The 19,985-nt window shown below is 44.1% G+C and overlaps 1 protein-coding gene and 1 long non-coding RNA gene across 3 annotated transcripts in view; one reads left to right on the top strand and one right to left on the bottom strand.

Moving 5' to 3' along the window:
• The first annotated feature begins 1,624 nt into the window (after positions 1–1,624).
• On the top strand, positions 1,625–7,797 carry LOC310742521. Its single transcript, XR_014538499.1, has 2 exons — positions 1,625–2,183; positions 6,726–7,797. It is a non-coding gene; the product is annotated as an uncharacterized lncRNA (long non-coding RNA).
• The window catches only part of LOC310742224 (broad substrate specificity ATP-binding cassette transporter ABCG2-like), a 32,324-nt gene continuing 15,770 nt past the window's right edge, over positions 3,432–19,985 (bottom strand). For both annotated transcript variants that reach the window (XM_083571321.1, XM_083571322.1), the window contains exons 7-16: positions 19,052–19,203; positions 18,628–18,732; positions 15,965–16,206; positions 11,194–11,276; positions 9,928–10,017; positions 8,965–9,089; positions 7,893–8,047; positions 6,777–6,866; positions 5,669–5,769; positions 3,432–3,847 (exon numbers count right to left, since the gene is read on the bottom strand). In XM_083571321.1, the coding sequence (XP_083427447.1) occupies positions 3,700–3,847; positions 5,669–5,769; positions 6,777–6,866; positions 7,893–8,047; positions 8,965–9,089; positions 9,928–10,017; positions 11,194–11,276; positions 15,965–16,206; positions 18,628–18,732; positions 19,052–19,203 (1,291 nt within the window). In that variant the 3' untranslated portion in view covers positions 3,432–3,699. The remainder of the gene's footprint in view (positions 3,848–5,668; positions 5,770–6,776; positions 6,867–7,892; positions 8,048–8,964; positions 9,090–9,927; positions 10,018–11,193; positions 11,277–15,964; positions 16,207–18,627; positions 18,733–19,051; positions 19,204–19,985) is intronic.

The following is a 19,985-nucleotide window of genomic DNA, read 5'->3' as shown; positions in this document are numbered from 1 at the left end:
GCGTGTGTGGCCCGAGCGCGGGAGGCGGCAAAATGGGGGGGGGGCACAAAAATAGACATAATGGACGGGGCTAAGCTAGGATTTATGTTAGGTGGGGGGGCAGAATCTCAATTTTTTTTAATTGATTTACTTGATTGGGAGGGAGCCCCTCCCCCTTTACTACACTAGTGGGAGGGGGGGGGCTCCTGTCTCTGGGTTATATGGGCTGCCCCCGCCCCCATGGGACAAGGTGAGGCGACAAGGTCAGCAGGATCTTTTATTTTCTGCATTTACATCCCCACCATTTTTCTCCATGCAGCTCCAAGGGGACTTGCCTAGTTGTCCTGCCCCTCATTTAATCCTCACAACAACCCTGTGAGGCAGGTTAGGCTGAGAGGTAGTTGCTGGCCCAAGGTCAGTGTCATGGCCGAGTGGGGAATCGAACCTTCGTCTCCCAGGTCCAAGTCCAATGTACCACCACTGGCTCTCCCTCCTTTGTTTCTGGTTTCGATCTTCACTCACCCCTTCTTCTCCCCTGAAGTGGGAACCAGTGCAGGGGGTGAGTATTCTGTGGTTTGCCTCAGGTGCCAAAATGGCTTGTGCCAGCCCTGCCCCCCCATGCATTGTTCTTTTTCACAATTAACACCATTACAGTGGTGTACCTCAGTACATACGCTTCAGGTTACAGACTCCGCTAACCCAGAAATAGTCCCTCGAGTTAAGAACTTTGCTTCAGGCTGAGAACAGAAATCGTGCTCTGGCGGCACGGCAGCAGCAGGAGGCCCCATTAGCTAAAGTGGTGCTTCAGGTTAAGAACAGTTTCAGGTTAAGTACGAACGAATTAAGTATTTAACCCGAGGTACCACTGTACTTAACCCGAAGTACCGCTGTAGTTATTATTTATTGAGTTTGTTTATTTTATCCGGAAGGAGGAAAGATCAAAAGAATATGATATCCAGCAGTGTGGATTAGGTATGTTACTGCAGTGTTAATTAAAATGTGTTCCATTTGCTCTTACGGTACATAAAGAGAGAGTTTAGCTACAGGGAACCAGGCAGAGGGGCTTATCGGTAGTGGCACCCACCCTGTGGAACGCCCTCTCATCAGATGTCAAAGAGATAAAACAACTACAGTAGTACCTCTGGATACGAACGTGATCCGTTCCAGAGCCCCATTCACATCCAGAAGCAAACGTAACTAGCGACTGTACGTCTGCGCCCACACGTGTTGCTTTTCGCCGCGTCTGTGCATGCGCGTGGCGTCATTTTGAGCGTCTCCGCATGCACGAGCGGCAAAACCCACAAGTAATGCGCTCCGTTACTTCCAGGTTGCCGCAGAGCACAACTCAAACGCGCTCAGCATGAAGCATGTTCAACCCGAGGTATGACTACCTGACATTTAGAATACATCTGAAGGCAGCCCTGTTTAGAGAAGTTTTTAACGTGTGACATTTTAATGTATTTTTATCTTTATTGGAAGCTGCCCAGAGTGGTTGGGGAAACCCAGCCAGATGGGCAGGGTACAAATAATAAATTTGTTTGTTTGTTTGTTTGTTTGTTTGTTTATTATTATTATTATTATTATTATTATTATTATTATTATTATTATTATTATTTCTAGATCTCTATCTATGCTAAACCAAGGACAAAATCAGTCAGCACCTAGAAGCCAACACTACAGCAAGACCTCCAATGATGCTTATATGGTGTTGACTGCTCTTTAAATGGTACTTTAAAATGTGGTAAACCCAACCTGGTGCTTTTTGGTAGTACTCTTGCTCATTTTGATGAGTGGGAAACCCTGAACTTCCACCGAAGTGGCCAGAGCTTGCAGCATCACTGTTTTAGGGAGCAGCAGTTTGCACTCATCCACTGGTCCTCAACTGGTGAGTCAGGACCAGCTACTGGGTCATACATAGCCTGATCCAAGGTGGGTCGCAACAGGAGCACTTACCACTATATATGGTTTAAGATTAAAAAATGGGTCCTCAAAGGCATGTATGTGTAAAAGGTGGGTCCTGTGTCTGAAAATGCTGAAGCCAAAACACATTCACTGCATCTGATATTATTTGTTTGTTTATTTTCAAGGTACCTACAGAAACAAAATGCTGTACAAGTGTAAGATGACGGTCTGCCCTTGTTCCCTAAGGCCCACACGTATCATTAAGAATATCAGCACACAGCGGAGATGGAAGTAGATTGAGGGTGAGTTGAAGTGATAAAGCTGTAAGCCATTCAGGGTCCAACTCAGCTCATGAGGTTCTGCCGCCTAACCTAAACTCAGAATGGGGCAAAGAGGCTACATAACAGAAAGGAAATATTTAACATTTTTTAAAAAAATCATTAACCATAATACTGGGTTATCTGTAACCGATTGCACTTCAAGAAACACGATCCTTTTCATAAAGTGTATAATAAGCAGTTATTGTTCAACTATTTAGTTACAATTCATATGCAAAACTTTCCCATTCATAGGATGCCCTAAATAAAAGCATTTCTAAATTAAATTTGAGATACGCTAATTCCTTGACTAGCTCCTATTTGGGGCAGGGGGGGGAGAGAAAGAAGATATTTCACAAACTACATGCAATGAAATAATAGCTTGAATTCTGATTTAAATGAAAGTGGGCAAACTGATTCCAAACACTGGATGAGAAGCCATGGCGGGGGGGGGGGGGGCGTAACCTGCAGTGAAGAAAATAATCCTTTCTCCCAGCTCTCTGCCCCTCTTAATCTCTACACACATTCACCCTATCTTCCAAAGCTGCTTTTCTTAAAAATAAAATGAAGCAAACCTTGTTGAGATCCTAGTATATGCTGCTTTGCATATCTGATACACTGGCTTAACGGGTTTTCACATGACACTCTAGCTCACGTTCAGTAAACACATGAAGTCCTCCACCCCGAAGTCAATGTTTTGTGCAGTGTCTGAAAAGGAAGGTCTCTCTCTCTGTGTTTGTGTGTGTGTGTGTCTGTGTCCATGTGCAACAGTATGCATGACAGCCTCTACTTTCCAAACACCATGCTAACTGCATGGACACCAGGGGGACAGGGCCAGAAAGGGGATTTGGGGGGTGAAATTTCAGTCATGTTCTTTCCTCCTTCCATTCATGCACCGAACATAAGGGAAGGTTCATGGGTGTAATGCTAATCTGTGTGACATGCTCCAAACACACCAAAAGTGCTATCAAAGCAGTAGCAGAAGTTGTATTCCAAAGCCCTGTGAATGAAAAGGGCTTCATTTTAAAAACCCAAGTTTCTTCCCAAGTTGAATCTGTTTGCCTTTACACACTTCAAAATGTGAGGGCAAACCTCTCAAAAACTATTCTGAGTTCTAATAAATATTCATCCTTCCAAACTTAAAACACTTTATACCCTATTGGTTTCTGTTGGAGAATTAAACACATGATGAACTCTCTTCCACTGAAATTTACAGAGCTTACAAGTGGTCAGTCTTGATTGGATCATGTTAGTTGCAAATAACTGTTCAGGCATTTGCCTGCTTGCAGTTGGAGGTGCCACTAAATAAGTATAGCAATATTGAAAGAGAATATTTTGGTGTGCTACAAATGCAGACGTTTGGCAATGTTTTTCTCCATTATGTGTTCTAAGAAAGAAATAAGACTGCCAGTAGAAGAGAATAGTCATGCCTTTAGCTCTGCTACTTATGACACCTCCAGGGCAGCCTGGATCATAGATCTGTTTTCCAAGCTGTTGCTTTTTAAGAGAACTTTTTCATGAAACGCAGCTTCATGTATGAAATCGTAAGGAAAGTTACGGTCATGCAAGCAAGTGCAACATGGTTCTGCCACAGGCCCCATGCAGTTGGTTCAATGCCTTGGCTTTTGAGATACTGTTCTCCAGTGCACCTACAAAGAAGTAAAAGTAGACATTTTGAGAATTAGTCCTAGAATTGCAACGTATTATAAGTGTTCCCCTCCCCTCCAGAAGTAGCCAGCGACTTTGCAGCTTAGCACAGAAAAAGCACATAGCCCTTTGCCAATGGTAAAATAAGGTAAAGGGGCCCCTGACCATTAGGTCCAGTCATGACCGACTCCGGGGTTGTAGCGCTCATCTCACTTTATTGGTCGAGGGAGCTGGCGTACAGCTTCCGGGTCATGTGGCCAGCATGACTAAGCCGCTTCTGGTGAACCAGAGCAGCGCATGGAAACACCGTTTACCTTCCCGCCGGAGCGGTACCTATTTATCTACTTGCACTTGATGTGCTTTCGAACTGCTAGGTTTGCAGGAGCAGGGACTGAGCAACGGGAGCTCACCCCGTCGCGGGGATTCGAACTGCCAACCTTCTGATCGACAAGTCCTAGGCTCTGTGGTTTAACCCACAGCGCCACCCTAGAAGGTCCCAGTTTCAGTCCTGGGCATCTACTATAGTGGAGCAGGAAAAGATTCCCTATCTTAAACTGAAGAGCCACTGCCATCAGTGTAGACAGCACTGAGCTACATGGACCACTGCTCTGATTCATTAGGATAGCTAAGCTTTTTGGCCTAAGGGTGCACCTATCCTTAGTCAACGCTCTGGGGACCACATGGCAACAGTAGGTTGGGCTAAGAATGAAGGTAGACACCACACAGAATACAACCTCCATCCTCATCTGGTCAGCTGAAGAGGAGGGATACTGACCCCTCTGCACTCCACGGCTGATCGGTCTGATACCCAAGGAATAGGCAATTTGCCTTCCCATCAGGGTACAATGGTACCTCGGATTAAGTACTTAATTCATTCCGGAGGTCCGTTCTTAATCTGAAACTGTTCTTAACCTGAAGCACCACTTTAGCTAATGGTGCCTCCTGCTGCTGCCATGCTGCTGGAGCACGATTTCTGTTCTCATCCTGAAGCAAAGTTCTTAACCTGAGGTACTATTTCTGGGTTAGCGGAGTCTGTAATCTGAAGCGTATGTAACCTGAAGCGTATGTAACCCAAAGTACCACTGTACTGGGTTTGGCAGATTTAAAAACTTCTCCACCTAACCCCAGTGATGTATAATTTTAACTTCTTTTTTGACATTACTGCAAAATTAGTAGGATCATTTGGGGGAAGGGATCTGCTTGGGCAGTGGTGGTGAGACCACATCAGCCCCACCCACCCCCCAGGTATAAATCAACTTCCTATGTTCCATTGGGCCACCCAGCATGACCGAGATTAAATTCAGCACAGAAAAGCTTACAGACTATGCATGGATTTTCCATATGCCTATGAGTGGGCAGTAAGCATGATCCTGGTTTCATGGTTATGAATTAACTTGCAATTAAGACAGCTGTTTTTTGTATGTACTTAATGAAATAAGATGTATACAGTGTAGTGAAATGTCCCTCTGACCTGATTTGGCTCAGGGGTTTCCAGAATTCCTCATTTAAAGGGATTAGGCTAAAACCATTCATAGTACCACTGCTTTAATAAATAGTGTAGTGTCAAAACAGTAACATAGCAATTTCTTTCTAATGCCTTTCTTCCTCTAGGAGGCATCCAAAACAGTGACCATTTTTTGAGGGGACAGGGAAGCAAATGAAACCCAGGGCTCACCTAGGTCCATTCACATTGCATTAAACTATGATTCAGTATGTCTGAATGCAGTCGTCATATTAATGTGAACAGCACTCTTGTGGGGGTTTGTAGATGCCTCCCGCTAATTGGGTTAGATCTAGTTAGAATGAAAATATATTTTACTTACATCTGTAATTTGCTGAGATCTGTACAGTTAGAATTGCTCCAATTTTCATTCATGCTCACATTGCAGAAATTGAGATCAGCAAGTTCATTAACCTGCAGTGCCTTTGAAAGCAAGAAGAAAAAATGATATAAAGGCATAGTAGCAGCAAGAGAGTTGTTGCAGTGTAGTTTCATGTAAAAATGTTGTAGTGTGCAGACTACTCTTTTCTAGCTAGTATAGGATAGAAAATGAGCTGCGAGTTTGTTTTGCTGATTTAGTCCTCACTTCAGCTATGACATTTGTTGGGTGATATCAGACAAGCCACTGTCATTCAACATTCCCTCTTCCATTTGCAATATGGGATTAATATTGTTGTAAGGAACACAAAGGTTGTATGTGAAATGCTCTGAGCATTTGGGGAGAGTGTCATATATATTTGCACGTTTATTCTTATTTACAACCATATAATGGGGGTAAGGTTTATTTGAAATTGGTGGCTCCCAGACTGTAGACTTTTTTGTGGTGGTGAGTATAAAGGAAGCTATTCTTCAGCCCAGATTACTACAGCTGGAACAGCTCAATCGGTAGATCATGGGGCTCTTAATCCCAGGGTCGTGGGTTCAAACCCCACATTGGGCAAAAGATTCTTGCATTGCAGAGGGTTGGAGCAGATGACCCTTACAGTCCCTTTCAACTCTCTTGATTCTATGATTCTAAGTGACTTAGTATGCAAATGTTCCAGCAATCCATGAAGTGCTTCAGCCCAGGTCGACTTTAGGGGCAGCTGTTAACCGAGGCATTGCAGACGGCTTCAGGATTACGTTGAAAGTGATATGTCCTTTTGCTTTCAGTGGATCTTACAACACAATTCTATGCATGTTTATTCAGGAGTATGACCTAGATTCAGTGGATAGACTCTCCAGCAAGTATGCTTACGGCTGTAACCTTAGTCACAACTCACTTTAGCTGGATTGGGGGCAAAGCCTATAAAACTCAAAAAGCAACAAATATATATGTCTAATTATGGGGCAGAATTTCCAAGGGCTTGAGCTGATTAGTTTGTCTTTCACCATTATAGGTAGAATAGTTACTTTTTGGGAGGAAATGATTCTTCGCATGAAGCACTTACTGTCATCCCATATCGAGGTATACTGAAGTATTGGAGCCAGGCAAGCCAAGGCAGTATACTGGTGAGATTTACCAACAACCCAGAGAAAATCTGCAGACAAAACCATAATTAAAAATTTAATCCAATGATGCTTTGTAGTCAACGATCTGGATTTACATAATAAAGAATAAGCCGTTTTGTTACAAGGAGTGAGATGCAACATAACCAGACAATGGAAAGAAATTGGTACAAAACTGTTTGGGAATCAGCCCTTCTTGAAAGATTTAACAAATAAACTGCGGTTGACACACGGACAGATCAAGAAAGATGGCTTTACTCCAGTGTGGTTTAATTTCATAACATATGCAAGTACAGTGGTACCTCGGTTTACGAACTTAATCCGTTCTGGAAGTCCATTCTTAAACCGAAAGTTCTTAAACTGAGGCGCGCTTTCCCTAATGAGGCCTTGTATTCCATTCTTGGACCGAGGTAAAGTTCGCGAACCGGGACACTACTTCCGGTTTTGCGGAGTTCGTAAACCAAATGGTTCGTAAACAGGACTGTTCTTAAACCGAGGTATCACTGTATTCCAGGAAACGAATCATCCCAGCCCCCATCAGCATTTGGTTCAATCTGATTGATCTAAATTTAAACATAAGTATTAGCTTCACTTTGAAACCCCTTCCCACGTCCATCAATTTACCAATACTTTATATTGCTTCATAAGAGGAAAAATGACCATTTCTCATACTTAATCTAAGCACAACCACAAGGGCGTTTAGTTATGTGATGTTGAATGTTATCTGTTAACTCTGTTCTATCTTGTTTCCCCGTTGTTTTTGTTTAAACCAATTCAGGAACCAGGAACTTACACACTGACCACTAATAATGAACCCTATGTTGTAGATCGTACTGCAAATTTATTATGCTAATTTTGCGGTAGACAAATGACATGAGAATACTTGGTCTATTTATTTGTATTGTTTACTATTCCTGTGGTCCTTGTTTATAAAACTCAATAAAAAGTGATTCCGGCAATAAAGTTTTAGTTATTAAAAAAAGGGGGCACCCACCTGATTCAGTTTCCTAGCTGCTGCAATGCCAGCAACTTCCTAGCAACCATTTAAGGATACTCACAATCATAAAAACAAAGGCGATGGTCATGAGTAGATTTGCTACAGCCACAACACTCTGTCCTGCGGCAATTGCTAGCGCCATAGAAGTCGCTGTGTAAGATACCATCATCAGAGTAAACATCATGATAAAGAAGGCCTCTGCTGTTGGCTTTAGACCTTAGAGATCGAAAAGAAAAAGCGTGTTGTTGACGAAGAATATACAGTCAAATATTGTACCATGTTACTAGTTTATTACACATCATAAACCTTGCATACACTTTATTTTCATGATGTTGCATCCTTATATTTAATAACGTCTGCATGGGCGAAATGCTTTCTACTCCTTGTGCAGCTTTACAACAAATAATATGAGGATGCTCATATTATTTTAGTTTTAGGTGGAAAGCTGAAAGAGCGTGACTTGCCAATGGCCCATTCAGACATTACTTGGCCTTTGGAACAAGCCTGGGCGATATATCGCCCTGGACCGATATAAGGGGCAGACAGCTTCACTCAGCGGTATATTGCGGGTGAAACCACTGCCTCCAGAATCCCTCTGCAACCAGCGCCTAGCGCACCAAGAGAGCAACAAGCTGCCGATGGGCACTGGAAGCAGAGCGGCCGCGGTTTCACCAGCGATAAACCGCTGGGTGAAACCACCATCCCACTCTGCCCTCGTACATCTCAGGTTTGCGGAAGTATGGAAAAAGTAGGAGAGTGGGAGAAACGAAAAGGACTGAATTCAAAACAAAGCTCCAAAACACTTCAGTGAGGACAAAGCATGGCAGCGGTCATGAAATAATGCCTATCTGATTTGGGTGCCAGAGAGTGCTATTTTTCTTGAAAAAGAGGTGCCGGAACTCACCATGAACTCCTCCCTTGTTCTCTTATAATGGCAATAGCGCCCACCTGAGAGGTGCGAGTTCTGGCAAGTTCCAGCTGGAAAAAAGCCCTGGTGACAGAGGGATGGAATATCCTAGTGCGTAGGGTTGACGGGCTGGAAAGCTGAACAGGAGCATTTGCACACGACAAAATTTTGTTGCAGGATCCACTTGGCAAGCTCTGTTGTATAGCTTCAAGGACACCATACTTACCTAACATGAAATACACAATGCTGGTGAAGATAATGCTTGGTAAAGTCCTCATGGGTATTAAATCAGCCATTAGCTTTGAGAAGAAATATGCAGAAATTCTGTAGTATCCGCTGATGTACTCATGTCTATGAATATAAACAGTACAAAAGTACTCAAATAATTTCACACAATAAACAACCAAGATACATTGTATGCAGTTTGGCAAAACTTTGATGTTGCCATAATAAAATCATCCAAAAAATAAAAAAGTACATCTGTTCAGTCTTATTTATCAGTCTTTCAAGAAAATGTTATGCTAGGATTAAATCGTTTTTTTAAAAAAAATTACCATAAAAATATACATTGGGGTCATGCAGACCAGAGATGTAAAACAGTTACTTCCTCTTCTCAGGGGAGGCTGGAAATTGTAGTTTGGGTTAGACTGTAAGACTGTCTCCTTCCCTTTAGAACTTCTTGGGTGTTAAGATCAGCATAGGGTAGAAGTCTTGGTAGTTCGCTACCCTCAGAATTTGGGGGGGGGAGCGGCCTGGAAGAGGGTGGACCCTATGCTGTAATAATAATTTTATTATTTGTACCCCACCCACCAGCCAGGGTTGCTCCAGCCACTCTGCGACTTCCAACAGATATAAAAACATAGTAAGACATCAAACATTAAAAAACCCTATACTCTAAAATTACCTCTCCACAGAGGTGTGTCTGGGACCTTTCTTTCTCATGCTGAAGATGCACCCTCTTTTCCTGGCCTTATATATTAGGACCCACCCTATTCCTGTGACTCTTTAATATGTTTTGAACTCGTTTTAATAATTACGTTTTTAAATTGCAACCTGCCTTGGGACCTTATGGTGAAGGGTGGGTAAGAAAGATGATTCTTGAAATAAATAAATAAAATAAACAAATAAATAAGGTAAATAATAATAATAATAATATACAGTGTTGCCTGTTCAGCAGTGTTCTACTTACATAAATATCTTCTTCTCCACAACAAAAAGTTCAATAGCAGAAATGCTGCTGAAACACTGGTTGGTGGTCATAAAGAACATAGCACCAATTCTATGGGGGGGAAATACGGGTTGTCACTGTAAAGCCTTTGAAAAAATATTTGATATTCACAAAAAGGATCCTCTTTCCTCCCAGAAACCCACTTTCTTAGCAAGCTCATCCTTGGACGACCCCATGTTCTCATCTTCACCACTGCCTCACCCACCGGGAAAAGAGCTGTAACCTCCATTTCTGGTAGAAAACAGGCATTTACAGTGTATGCCCTTGGGTAGCTGCCAATTTATGTTAAAGATACTATCCCCTTGGGAGGTAAGTTGAGGCAGAATGGGAGGGGCCAGTACCCTGCAAATAAATAATAATAATAATAATAATAATAATAATAATAATAATAATTTATACCCCGCCCATCTGGCTGAGTTTCTCCAGCCACTCTGGGCGGCTTCCAATGGAATATTAAAATACAATAACCTATTAAACATTAAAAGCTTCCCTAAACAGGGCTGCATTCAGATGTCTTCTAAAAATCTGGTAGTTGTTTTTCTCTTTGACATCTGGTGGAAGTCAGAAATTTAAAGGAGGAGCTGCCATCGCCTGCTTTTACAAGACGGAGCGCTAAGATACTGGCTGGTTAGCAGTCCTATCCAGTTAAAGAATAAAAGAGATGTATAAAGTCCAAGCAGAAGCTAGTATTTGTTTTACAGGCTGTGTTTTCCAATTGACAAGAGCTAAATTTCAAGCTTCAAAATGGGAGGCATCAATGCTTCTGCATGCTTCCAGTTGCAGGAAACCACAGGAGGGGAGAATGGGCTCTTGGGCTCAGATCCTGCTTGCTGGATTCCCACAGGCAAACTGTGATGCTGGTATGAGATGGGCCATGGGCCTGATCCAGCCTGATCTTCGTATCTTCTTAGAAGAAGAGTTTGGATTTGATATCCCGCCTTTCACTCCCTTTAGGGAGTCTCAAAGCGGCTAACATCCTCCTTTCCCTTCCTCCCCCACAACAAACACTCTGTGAGGTGAGTGGGGCTGAGAGACTTCAGAGAAGTATGACTAGCCCAAGGTCACCCAGCAGCTGCATGTGGAGGAGCGGAGACACGAACCCGGTTCACCAGATTACGAGTCTACTGCTCTTATCCACTACACCACACTGGCTTAAGAAGTCTGAAGATTTCTCTAGAATCAAAAACTGCCGCCATTTTCTCCTCACACAACCCCCAGATTGCTCACCTGTTCTGCAAACCAGTAGTGTCATTCGTTACCCCAAAGAATATGGCACCTACGACTGCTGCCAGGAAAATGGTAACACAGATCTGAAACATAAACGAAATATACAGCAGTGTTATATCACATACAGTCGAGTGCAAAAATCACTAGCTGTCAACTACAAAATTGAAGACAAATACAAATCAAATTCCTTCTGAAAATTGGACTTGTCGTTAGCAACGAAACACCCTCCAGCAGCTAAAAACCACCACAAGCACCATATTAAGTTATCATGGTTTCATATAGAACTTTGGAATTTAGCAGGTTAAACCTGCTGCAGCCTGAGAAACTGCATACCAGACACGTGCCTTTTTCTTTAAGGAGGCATTTGAAATCAGCTCAAGCTGTTTATATTTTGCAATTGACTTTTATTTTTCGGATTATGGCTGTTTTACTGAGGTCTCATCTGCTGCTATGTATTTTGTGGGTGCACGATTGTTTTGGTGTTTTTTTTTTTTTGTATTCTTTTTTTTTACAGTGCAATAGAATTCTATTCATATCTACTCGGAAGTAAGTTCCTGGAATGCAAAGGGGCTTCCTCCCAAGCCTGGGACATAGAATTGCAGCCCCAGTGTGTTTTTATTATTTGGTTTCTTAGCATGATCTACATTTGAAATAAAATAATATTGATATCATTAATAAAATAATATTAATGATAAAATAAGTAGCATAACTGGCAGTGGCCTGTGATGATGTATGCAGCAAACTTTGAAGAAGGGTGTTGATTCAAGGCAGCCCAAATAGGTTCAGAATAGGGTTTCCCAAACTTGAGTCTCCAGCCTTTTTTTGGACTACAATTCCCTTCATCCTTGACCACTGGCCCTGCTAGCTAGGGATGATGGGAGTTGTAGTCCAAGTTTGGGAAACCCTGGTTGAGAAGGGTTTTTTATTATTAAAGTGGTACCTCTGATTACGAACTTAATTAGTTCTGGAGGTCTGTTCTTAACCTAAAACCATTCTTAACCTGAGGTACCACTTTAGCTAATGGGGCCTCCCGCTGCCGCCACACCGCTACTGCACGATTTCTGTTCTCATCCTGAGATAAAGTTCTTAACCCGAGGTACTATTTCCGGGCTAGCAGAGTCTATAACCCGAAGTGTTTGCAACCCAAGGTGTTTGTAATAAGGTTACCAGATTTTTTTCAATGAATCCGGGGAAACTTTTCAACTTCAGTAGGAATGAGAGGATTTTATCAGGGGACTGATTTATAAATCCGAGAACTGTCCCCGGGAAATGGGGATGTCTGGTAACCTTAGTTTGTAACACAAGGTACTCCTGTATTATAAAGTGTGATATATGGTAAACATTTTTTCTCTTTTTAGCTGATGAAGTATCTATTGGTATACTAATGTACTTGGAGCACACAAGGCTATATCAGCGGTGGCGGGGACTGCTGAAGGCAAGGATAAGTGTTTGAATGACTGAATGACTACATGAAGGCTTCTCTAACCCGCCATCCTGATGTTGTTGGACTACAACTCCCATCATTCCTGGCCATTGGTCATGCTGGCTAGGGCTGATGGGAGATTGGAGGTGCACCAGATTGATGAAGGATGCTTTAAAGTGTTGGCCATTGTGGGTAGGGCACCGTTTGGACTCAGAATGTATTGGGCTGGTACTGCCAGAATGGTTAAGACCGCATATCTTATGAATGATTAAAACCGCGGCCAATGTGATGGTATCAGGCAGTTTGGCAAGAGCAGCCCTCAAACGTAACAGAGGGCCCTCCATACATGGTACCGTGATGTTAAGAACCTGCCGAAAGGACCAAATGTCAGGGATAATCCAAGCACTAAGCCAATTGTAGTAGAAAACAAAGATCATAGCAAGGCCCAATTGAGAAGATTAAAAAAGAACTGTAGGGCATTTGGAGACCGCATTTCAAATCCATTCCTAATGAGGTTAGGGAGATCAAAACGATTGGAGGGGCTGGGGAGTCAGGACCGTTAACCCTGGAAGATTAAAAAGCTCTAAAAGGGCATTATTCTTGTCACAAGGTCAAGCTTTTACAAAGCAATTAAGAGAGATCTCCATAATATCAACATACACATGGAATCAAAGGCCATAATTCTAGGATTCTGAGGAGATTTTTGGCTTGTGGACAGCAAAAGTTTAAGAAGGAATCAAATGGATCTAATTAGATGTTTTATAGAGCCCCAACGTCTAAGGGCCAAATAGGTTTGCTGAACTTCTGAAGTGCAAAGGTGGGAGAAACTTAAGCCTTCTCGTGGCCTTCCTCTTCTTCCCTGTGCTCCCCTCCCCAAGATAATCTTCCTCTTTCAGGACACCCAGATGCATATTTGTTGGGGCTCAGAATAAATGCAGCTGGGGGAAAGACAGGCCTAAAGCTGATTTGGCATAAGCAACATTCCCTTGTTCACCACTTCAAATCATATCCCGCCTCAGCCACTCTTTTGACCAGGAGAGAGGAACCTTTTTATTTTCTTCTTTTTTATGCATAGCTTTATACAGTGGTACCTCGGGTTAAGTACTTAATTCGTTCTGGAGGTCCGTTCTTAACCTGAAACTGTTCTTAACCTGAAGCACCACTTTAGCTAATGGGGCCTCCCGCTGCTGCCGTGCCGCCGGAGCACGATTTCTGTTCTTATCCTGAAGCAAAGTTCTTATCCTGAAGCACTATTTCTGGGTTAGCGGAGTCTGTAACCTGAAGCGTATGTAACCCGAGGTACCACTGTATAAACAATGAAGGGAAAAGAGAAGTGGCAGTAAAGCATGTCAATTCATCGTACCAGTTTAAAAGGTCGGGCCTATGTGGTTAAAACCAAGTGGGGAACTTTTTTTTCAGCCTGAGGGATGCTTTCTCTTCAGAGCACCCTTCCAGGGTGGAGTGATGGGCGAGAGCTACAGTCAGCTGAGTCAACTGCAGGTGCAGAGATCACATGCTCTTTGCTTCCAGCCCCATCTTAGCCTGGGCCAGGCACAGCTGTGAACATTACCTCAGGCGTTCTCCACCTAGGTTCAGCTGTAACTCTCCCTGGCATTCCCTCAGACGTTCCTCACCTGTGTTTAGCTGTCATTCTCTTCAAGCTGCTATGTGCACGCAGCCGAACAATGCCCTTCTTCTTCCCTCCTTGCCTGCCTACGGGCTGAGGTGACAGTAGTGGTGGGGAGGGGGGCATTTGGGCAACCTTTCTTGCTTTGATCAATTCTTCCACCGGTCCCATATTCATTCCACCGAGTCCCTGCTGCTGCTTTCTGCAAGGTCCCTCCCAACTCCTGCAGTCTTCGTCCTCCCTGTCACTTTCCCCCGAGCAAGCCTCTTCCAGGTGATCCTCACCCTCAGAGCCAGTCTCCTCTTCCCCTAAGGCAGCGGTTCTCAACCTGTGGGTCCCTAGATGTTGTTGGACTACAACTCCCATCATCCCTGAGCTCTGGCCTTGCTAGCTAGGGGTGATGGGAGTTGTAGTTCAACAACATCTGGGGACCCACAGGTTGAGAACCACTGCCCTAAGGCATCCTCGTATCCCCTGCTTTTGCCAACGCCCTCTTTCCCTGCCCTCTGTGTAGGCGCCAATCATGGGACACAGCATGTATTTTTGGCCCAATACGCAGGTCTCTTCAGTGAAATGCATGTTGCTTCCCAATATGGAGCTGGAGACCAGGATAGCTACTACAGTGGTACCTCAGGTTACATACGCTTCAGGTTACATACGCTTCAGGTTACAGACTCCGCTAACCCAGAAATAGTGCTTCAGGTTAAGAACTTTGCTTCAGGATGAGAACAGAAATCGTGCTCCGGCGGCACAGCAGCAGTGGGAGGCCCCATTAGCTAAAGTGGTGCTTCAGGTTAAGAACAATTTCAGGTTAAGAACGGACCTCCAGAACGAATTAAGTACTTAACCTGAGGTACCACTGTATTTAGTAATTAATTTATTATTATTATTCTAAAGTCTATGAACAGAAAACCTTGTGGCAAGGTGGAAGGAGACAGAAAACAAGAAACTTAAGAGAGAGACTTCTGGTTATTCAAAACAACACAGACAAAGGTAAAACAAGATAGGGCCTTCTCTGTGTTTGCCCCCCAGACTTCGGCATGCTCTTCCCCCAGAGGTATGGATGACACCTACACAGGGCTTTTTTCCACCGGAACTCAATTCTGGCTCCACTCAGGTAGGCCCCATTGCCATTATAAGAGAACAAGTGAGGCATTTGTGGTGAGTTCTGCCGCCTCTTTTTCTAGAAAAATAGCACTGCGCCTACACTACTGTTGTTTCAGCGGCAATTCAAAACATACCCGTTCCCCTAGGAATTTTAGTGGCTTGTGTGAATGTCATGGAACCTCTTGTTTCTGCTGCTGGTTTTTACTGGTTTAGATGCTGGTTATTTTAACCGCTTCATTTTATTGGTTCTGTTTTTTAATTCCATTGCAATATTTAATGGAAAGAGAGGGAAACAAATTTCATAAATAAAGAAATGGTTTAGGTGAGCATCTTCCAAAATAGTCATGCAAACTACCATCCCCAAAACAAATGTGGGTGGTCATCATGGCTCCGGGTGAAATATTCCAGCATCTATGGAAAAACACTGGTGCATTCTGGTATCCATTTGTTATTTCTGCCATTCTCTACACCTCGAAGCCCCCAACAGCTTAAGGTTATTTCTTGTGCAATCAACATGTGCACAGCAGTAACTCACTAGCTGCACAGGTCAATGCAAGTATTGTATCACTGGGGTGTAGATTAATGAAGAAAGCATTTTAAATGACCAGTATTACCTGTGCTATGGAGGCTTGAGGGTTGCCTAGCAGATTTTTGAACGTGCGTTTAGAGACCCACTTGAGCTGGTGAAAGAAGGGAGTGGAGTAGGTGATTTCTCGGAAAGAGATCTCCCTCTGGCTCCCCAAAGACAGCCTCTCTAATTCTGCTTTGGTTTCTTGGTAGAAAGTGGAACTGGAATACTTCTCTGCCAATTTCTCCGCCAGTGTCTGATCACGACTGATGTGTTCGTCAATGTTATCTTTGGAGACATGGAGAAATACATTTAACATGGTCTTCTGGATCTATGGGAGTTGAGCTAGAGCACAAAACACAAAATGTAGCATAACATAATGGCCGAGTACTTTATATGACTCAGATAGTGCTGTGGTCTAAACCACAGAGCCTAGGGCTTGCTGATCAGAAGGTCAGCAGTTTGAATTCCCGCAACAGGGTGAGCTCCCGTTGTTCGGTCCCAGCTCCTGCCAACCTAGCAGTTCGAAAGTACAAGTAGATAAATAGGTACCGCTCCGGCGGAAAGGTAAACGGCGTTTCTGTGCACTGCTCTGGTTCACCAGAAGCAGCTTAGTCATTCTGGCCACATGACCCGGAAGCTGTACGCCAGCTCCCTCAGCCAGTAAAGCAAGATGAGTGCCCCAACCCCAGAGTCGTCTGCGACTGGACCTAATGGTCAGGGGTCCCTTTACCTTTACCTTTACCTTTACTTTATATGACATAAAAAGAAGAAGAAGAAGAGTTTGGATTTGATATCCCGCTTTATCACTACCCGAAGGAGTCTCAAAGCGGCTAACATTCTCCTTTCCCTTCCTCCCCCACAACAAACACTCTGTGAGGTGAGTGGGGCTGAGAGACTTCAGAGAAGTGTGACTAGCCCAAGGTCACCCAGCAGCTGCATGTGGAGGAGCAGGGAATCGAACCCGGTTCACCAGATTACAAGTCCACTCTTAACAACTACACCACACTGGCTCTCTTTATGTGCTTTCTTCGGCAAAGTCACCATCAGCTCCTACCTGAGACTCGTCAGAAGCCTGCAGAGAGCCCTCCGATTGTGCTCCCATATATGTGGGTGTACTGTACTTTACAAGGATAGATTTAAACTGCACCGGGGGGGCTTTTGTGGACTAGAGTTCATACCATCCAAAGAGGCGCTTTGCTCTTCGCTTTCAGTTTGGTCCACTGTTTGAATGAAACGGACACAGGAAGAGCCTCAATTGCCCACCTAGTCCAACATCCTGTTCTCAGCAGATACCCGTGCGAAACCCACAAGTAGGACTCAAGCACAAGAGCACTCTTCCCTCCTGCAGTTTCCAGCAACTGGCATTCAGAAACATTACTGTGGAAGCAGAGCATGGCCATCATGCCTAGTAGCTGTTGATAAGTAGATCTTCCATGAATTTGTCTGCTAATGCAGCCTAAGACTTGAATAGCTTCTTCTTTTTGCAGCCATGTTGCATTGGTGGCCCATGGTCATTTTGTGGTCAGCTAAGACACCTAGATACTTTTCACATGTACTTGATCTCTCAGGTGACATTCCGAAGTTGGGATATGGTGACAGAGGAGAAGACCCTGTCCCATGTTCAGACTGACCCTAAAACTGTGGTGGCCAAACTCGGCCCTCCAGATGTTTTGGGACTACAACTCCCATCATCCCTAGCTAACAGAACCAGTGGTCAGGGATGATGGGAATTGTAGTCCGAGGGCCGAGTTTGGCCACCACTGCCCTAAAGGAATGACCAGAGTTGTATGATAGGAGCCAGTCCTCCAGGTATCCTGGTCCTAAGCCATTCAATTTCAATCCCAACCCTCTTTGTGCCAGGATGAGGTGGTTTTGGATTGAGTGGAGGCCTTTGGTGTCTTCCAACCACAAAGTAACACCAGAGTCACTCTACAAGGGCAGTTTCCCCTTTCCAAGCATGTGAGTGGGCAGAAGAACTATTAGCAGGTCCACATCACCAGCAGCAGCATACAGAAAGCACCAAAATGAGGCAGGGACCAGCTAAGCAGGCCCAGGATGTGCTACCTCCCCAGCCAACCCAACTGCCATCATTTGACAGCATCAGGTCCAATTGCTGCACCAACTCCAGGCTCGCACAGGGATTTATGCCCCTGCTAGTGTGAGTGACAGGGGTCTGGATGCAGTGGTAGCTTGGCAACACTTCACTGCTGCCTGGACAGGGTTTGAGCTTCCTTGTCAGGCTGGTTTGAAACCAGCTCTTTGTTGCTCTGATCTATAAATAATAACAGTTATTTATAGAATCATGGAACTGCAGAGCTGGAAGCGACCACGAGGGTCTAGTCCAACGCCCTGTGATGCAGGAATCTTTCATCCAGTGTGGGGCTCTAACCCAGGACCCTGAGATTAAGGGTCTTATGCTCTGTCGGATTGTAGGTGCTAAGACTTCACCGTGTGTCAGTACCAGTGGGGGGTAGGTGGTACGTTGAATGCACACGGATGCACAGCTGAATGCCTTAATCTGCACAACAGATGGGTATGATCTCTGAATAGATTGTTGTGCTGGCACCGGCACTATACAAACCAGTGGTCTCTGTATGGTATCGTACAGGCGCGATTTCTCTATGGCAAAGCAAATCAGCGCAGAATGCATCTCTTCATACAGCACACCAGGCAGTAACTCTAACAAAGAAACTGTGTTTTGCATACCTATTTCAATTTCACCAGTCTTGTTTGAAGCCACAGCCGTCGAGTCTCCATTAATGACATCCAGAAAGAAGTCAGCAGGGTTGTTGTACGGTTCACACTCATAACCTACAAAGAAATAAAATGCTTGCAGGTCTTTCAATAAGCAGGTGGTGAAAATGTATTGCAAAGTACTTGGGATCGTGTATTCAAAATCTTCAGATCTGTTCCACCGCACCCCGCCCCCAAAAATGTCTCCAGATTATCAAACAGACTGCAGCTGTCCATGCTTTGGTAACTTCAAGACTAGGCTATTGTAATAAATACATCAACCCGCTCCCCTGTGGCAAAGCCAAATTGAGCTGACTTTAACAAAACAACAACAGGGAGATATGCTCACATATAGCAGTCCCCACTATGTTCAGTAGAGAGTCTTCTGAAACCTTACCACTGGATTTGAAAAATTCTATGGCGTTCTGAGCTGGTCCATGATAAAGCATCCTTCCTGCTGCCAGCAAGGTCAATTTATCAAACAGTCGGAATATGGAGTAGCGAGGTTGGTGGATGGAAAAGATGATTGTTTTCCCTTGCCTGGCCATCCTGAACAGAGTAGGCAGTAAGAAAGGTGTCAAGCGGCTTAAGGTTTTGTAAAACATAGTGTTACTCATTCAAAATCAGCAAGCTAAAAAAACCCCTGCAATTCATCTTAGGTCGAAATTCTCAACATACAGCTGTTCAAAGTGAAGAGACCACCTCTCTCTGTGCTGCCCCACCTCTTCTCTTCCCCATAGCCCAGTAGCTATGACTACTTGCATAATGGGCACTGAAATGATGTTCTAGCTACCTGAGAAGCTGATTTCACTCCCCCATTTGGCCCAGCAGATAGCTTCTGCCTTTTTTCCAGCTCTGCTCAGTGTTCGAAACTCCCATTGTTCTAGGCACATTTTGTGACAGGGAATTTCATGAGCACGAGCGGTTTTTGAGCTCTGGGTGCAGTACTGAGCCTAAGATTTCAGATTAAAACTGCAGAGTGGAAAGAAAAGAAGACCTTTTCCTGCCTCCCCACTTCCAGCCACTCTTTGAAGACTGGAGAAGAGGCCCTCTTAAGAATATTAGGGGGGTTAGCAGGGGAAGGACTTGTTGTTGTTGTTGTTGTTTAGTCGTTTAGTCGTGTCCGACTCTTCGTGACCCCATGGACCAGAGCATGCCAGGCACTTCTGTCTTCCACTGCCTCCCGCAGTTTGGTCAGACTCATGTTTGTAGCTTCGAAGACACTATCCAACCATCTCGTCCTCTGTCGTCCCCTTCTCCTTGTGCCCTCCATCCTTCCCAACATCAGGGTCTTTTCCAGGGAGTCTTCTCTTCTCATGAGGTGGCCAAAG

Source organism: Podarcis filfolensis, assembly GCF_964270895.1.
Source record: "Podarcis filfolensis genome assembly, chromosome: 9".
Taxonomy (NCBI): Eukaryota; Metazoa; Chordata; class Lepidosauria; order Squamata; family Lacertidae; genus Podarcis; species Podarcis filfolensis.
The sequence above is the reverse complement of the archived record's forward strand: the minus strand, read 5'-3'. Positions and strand labels throughout refer to the sequence as shown.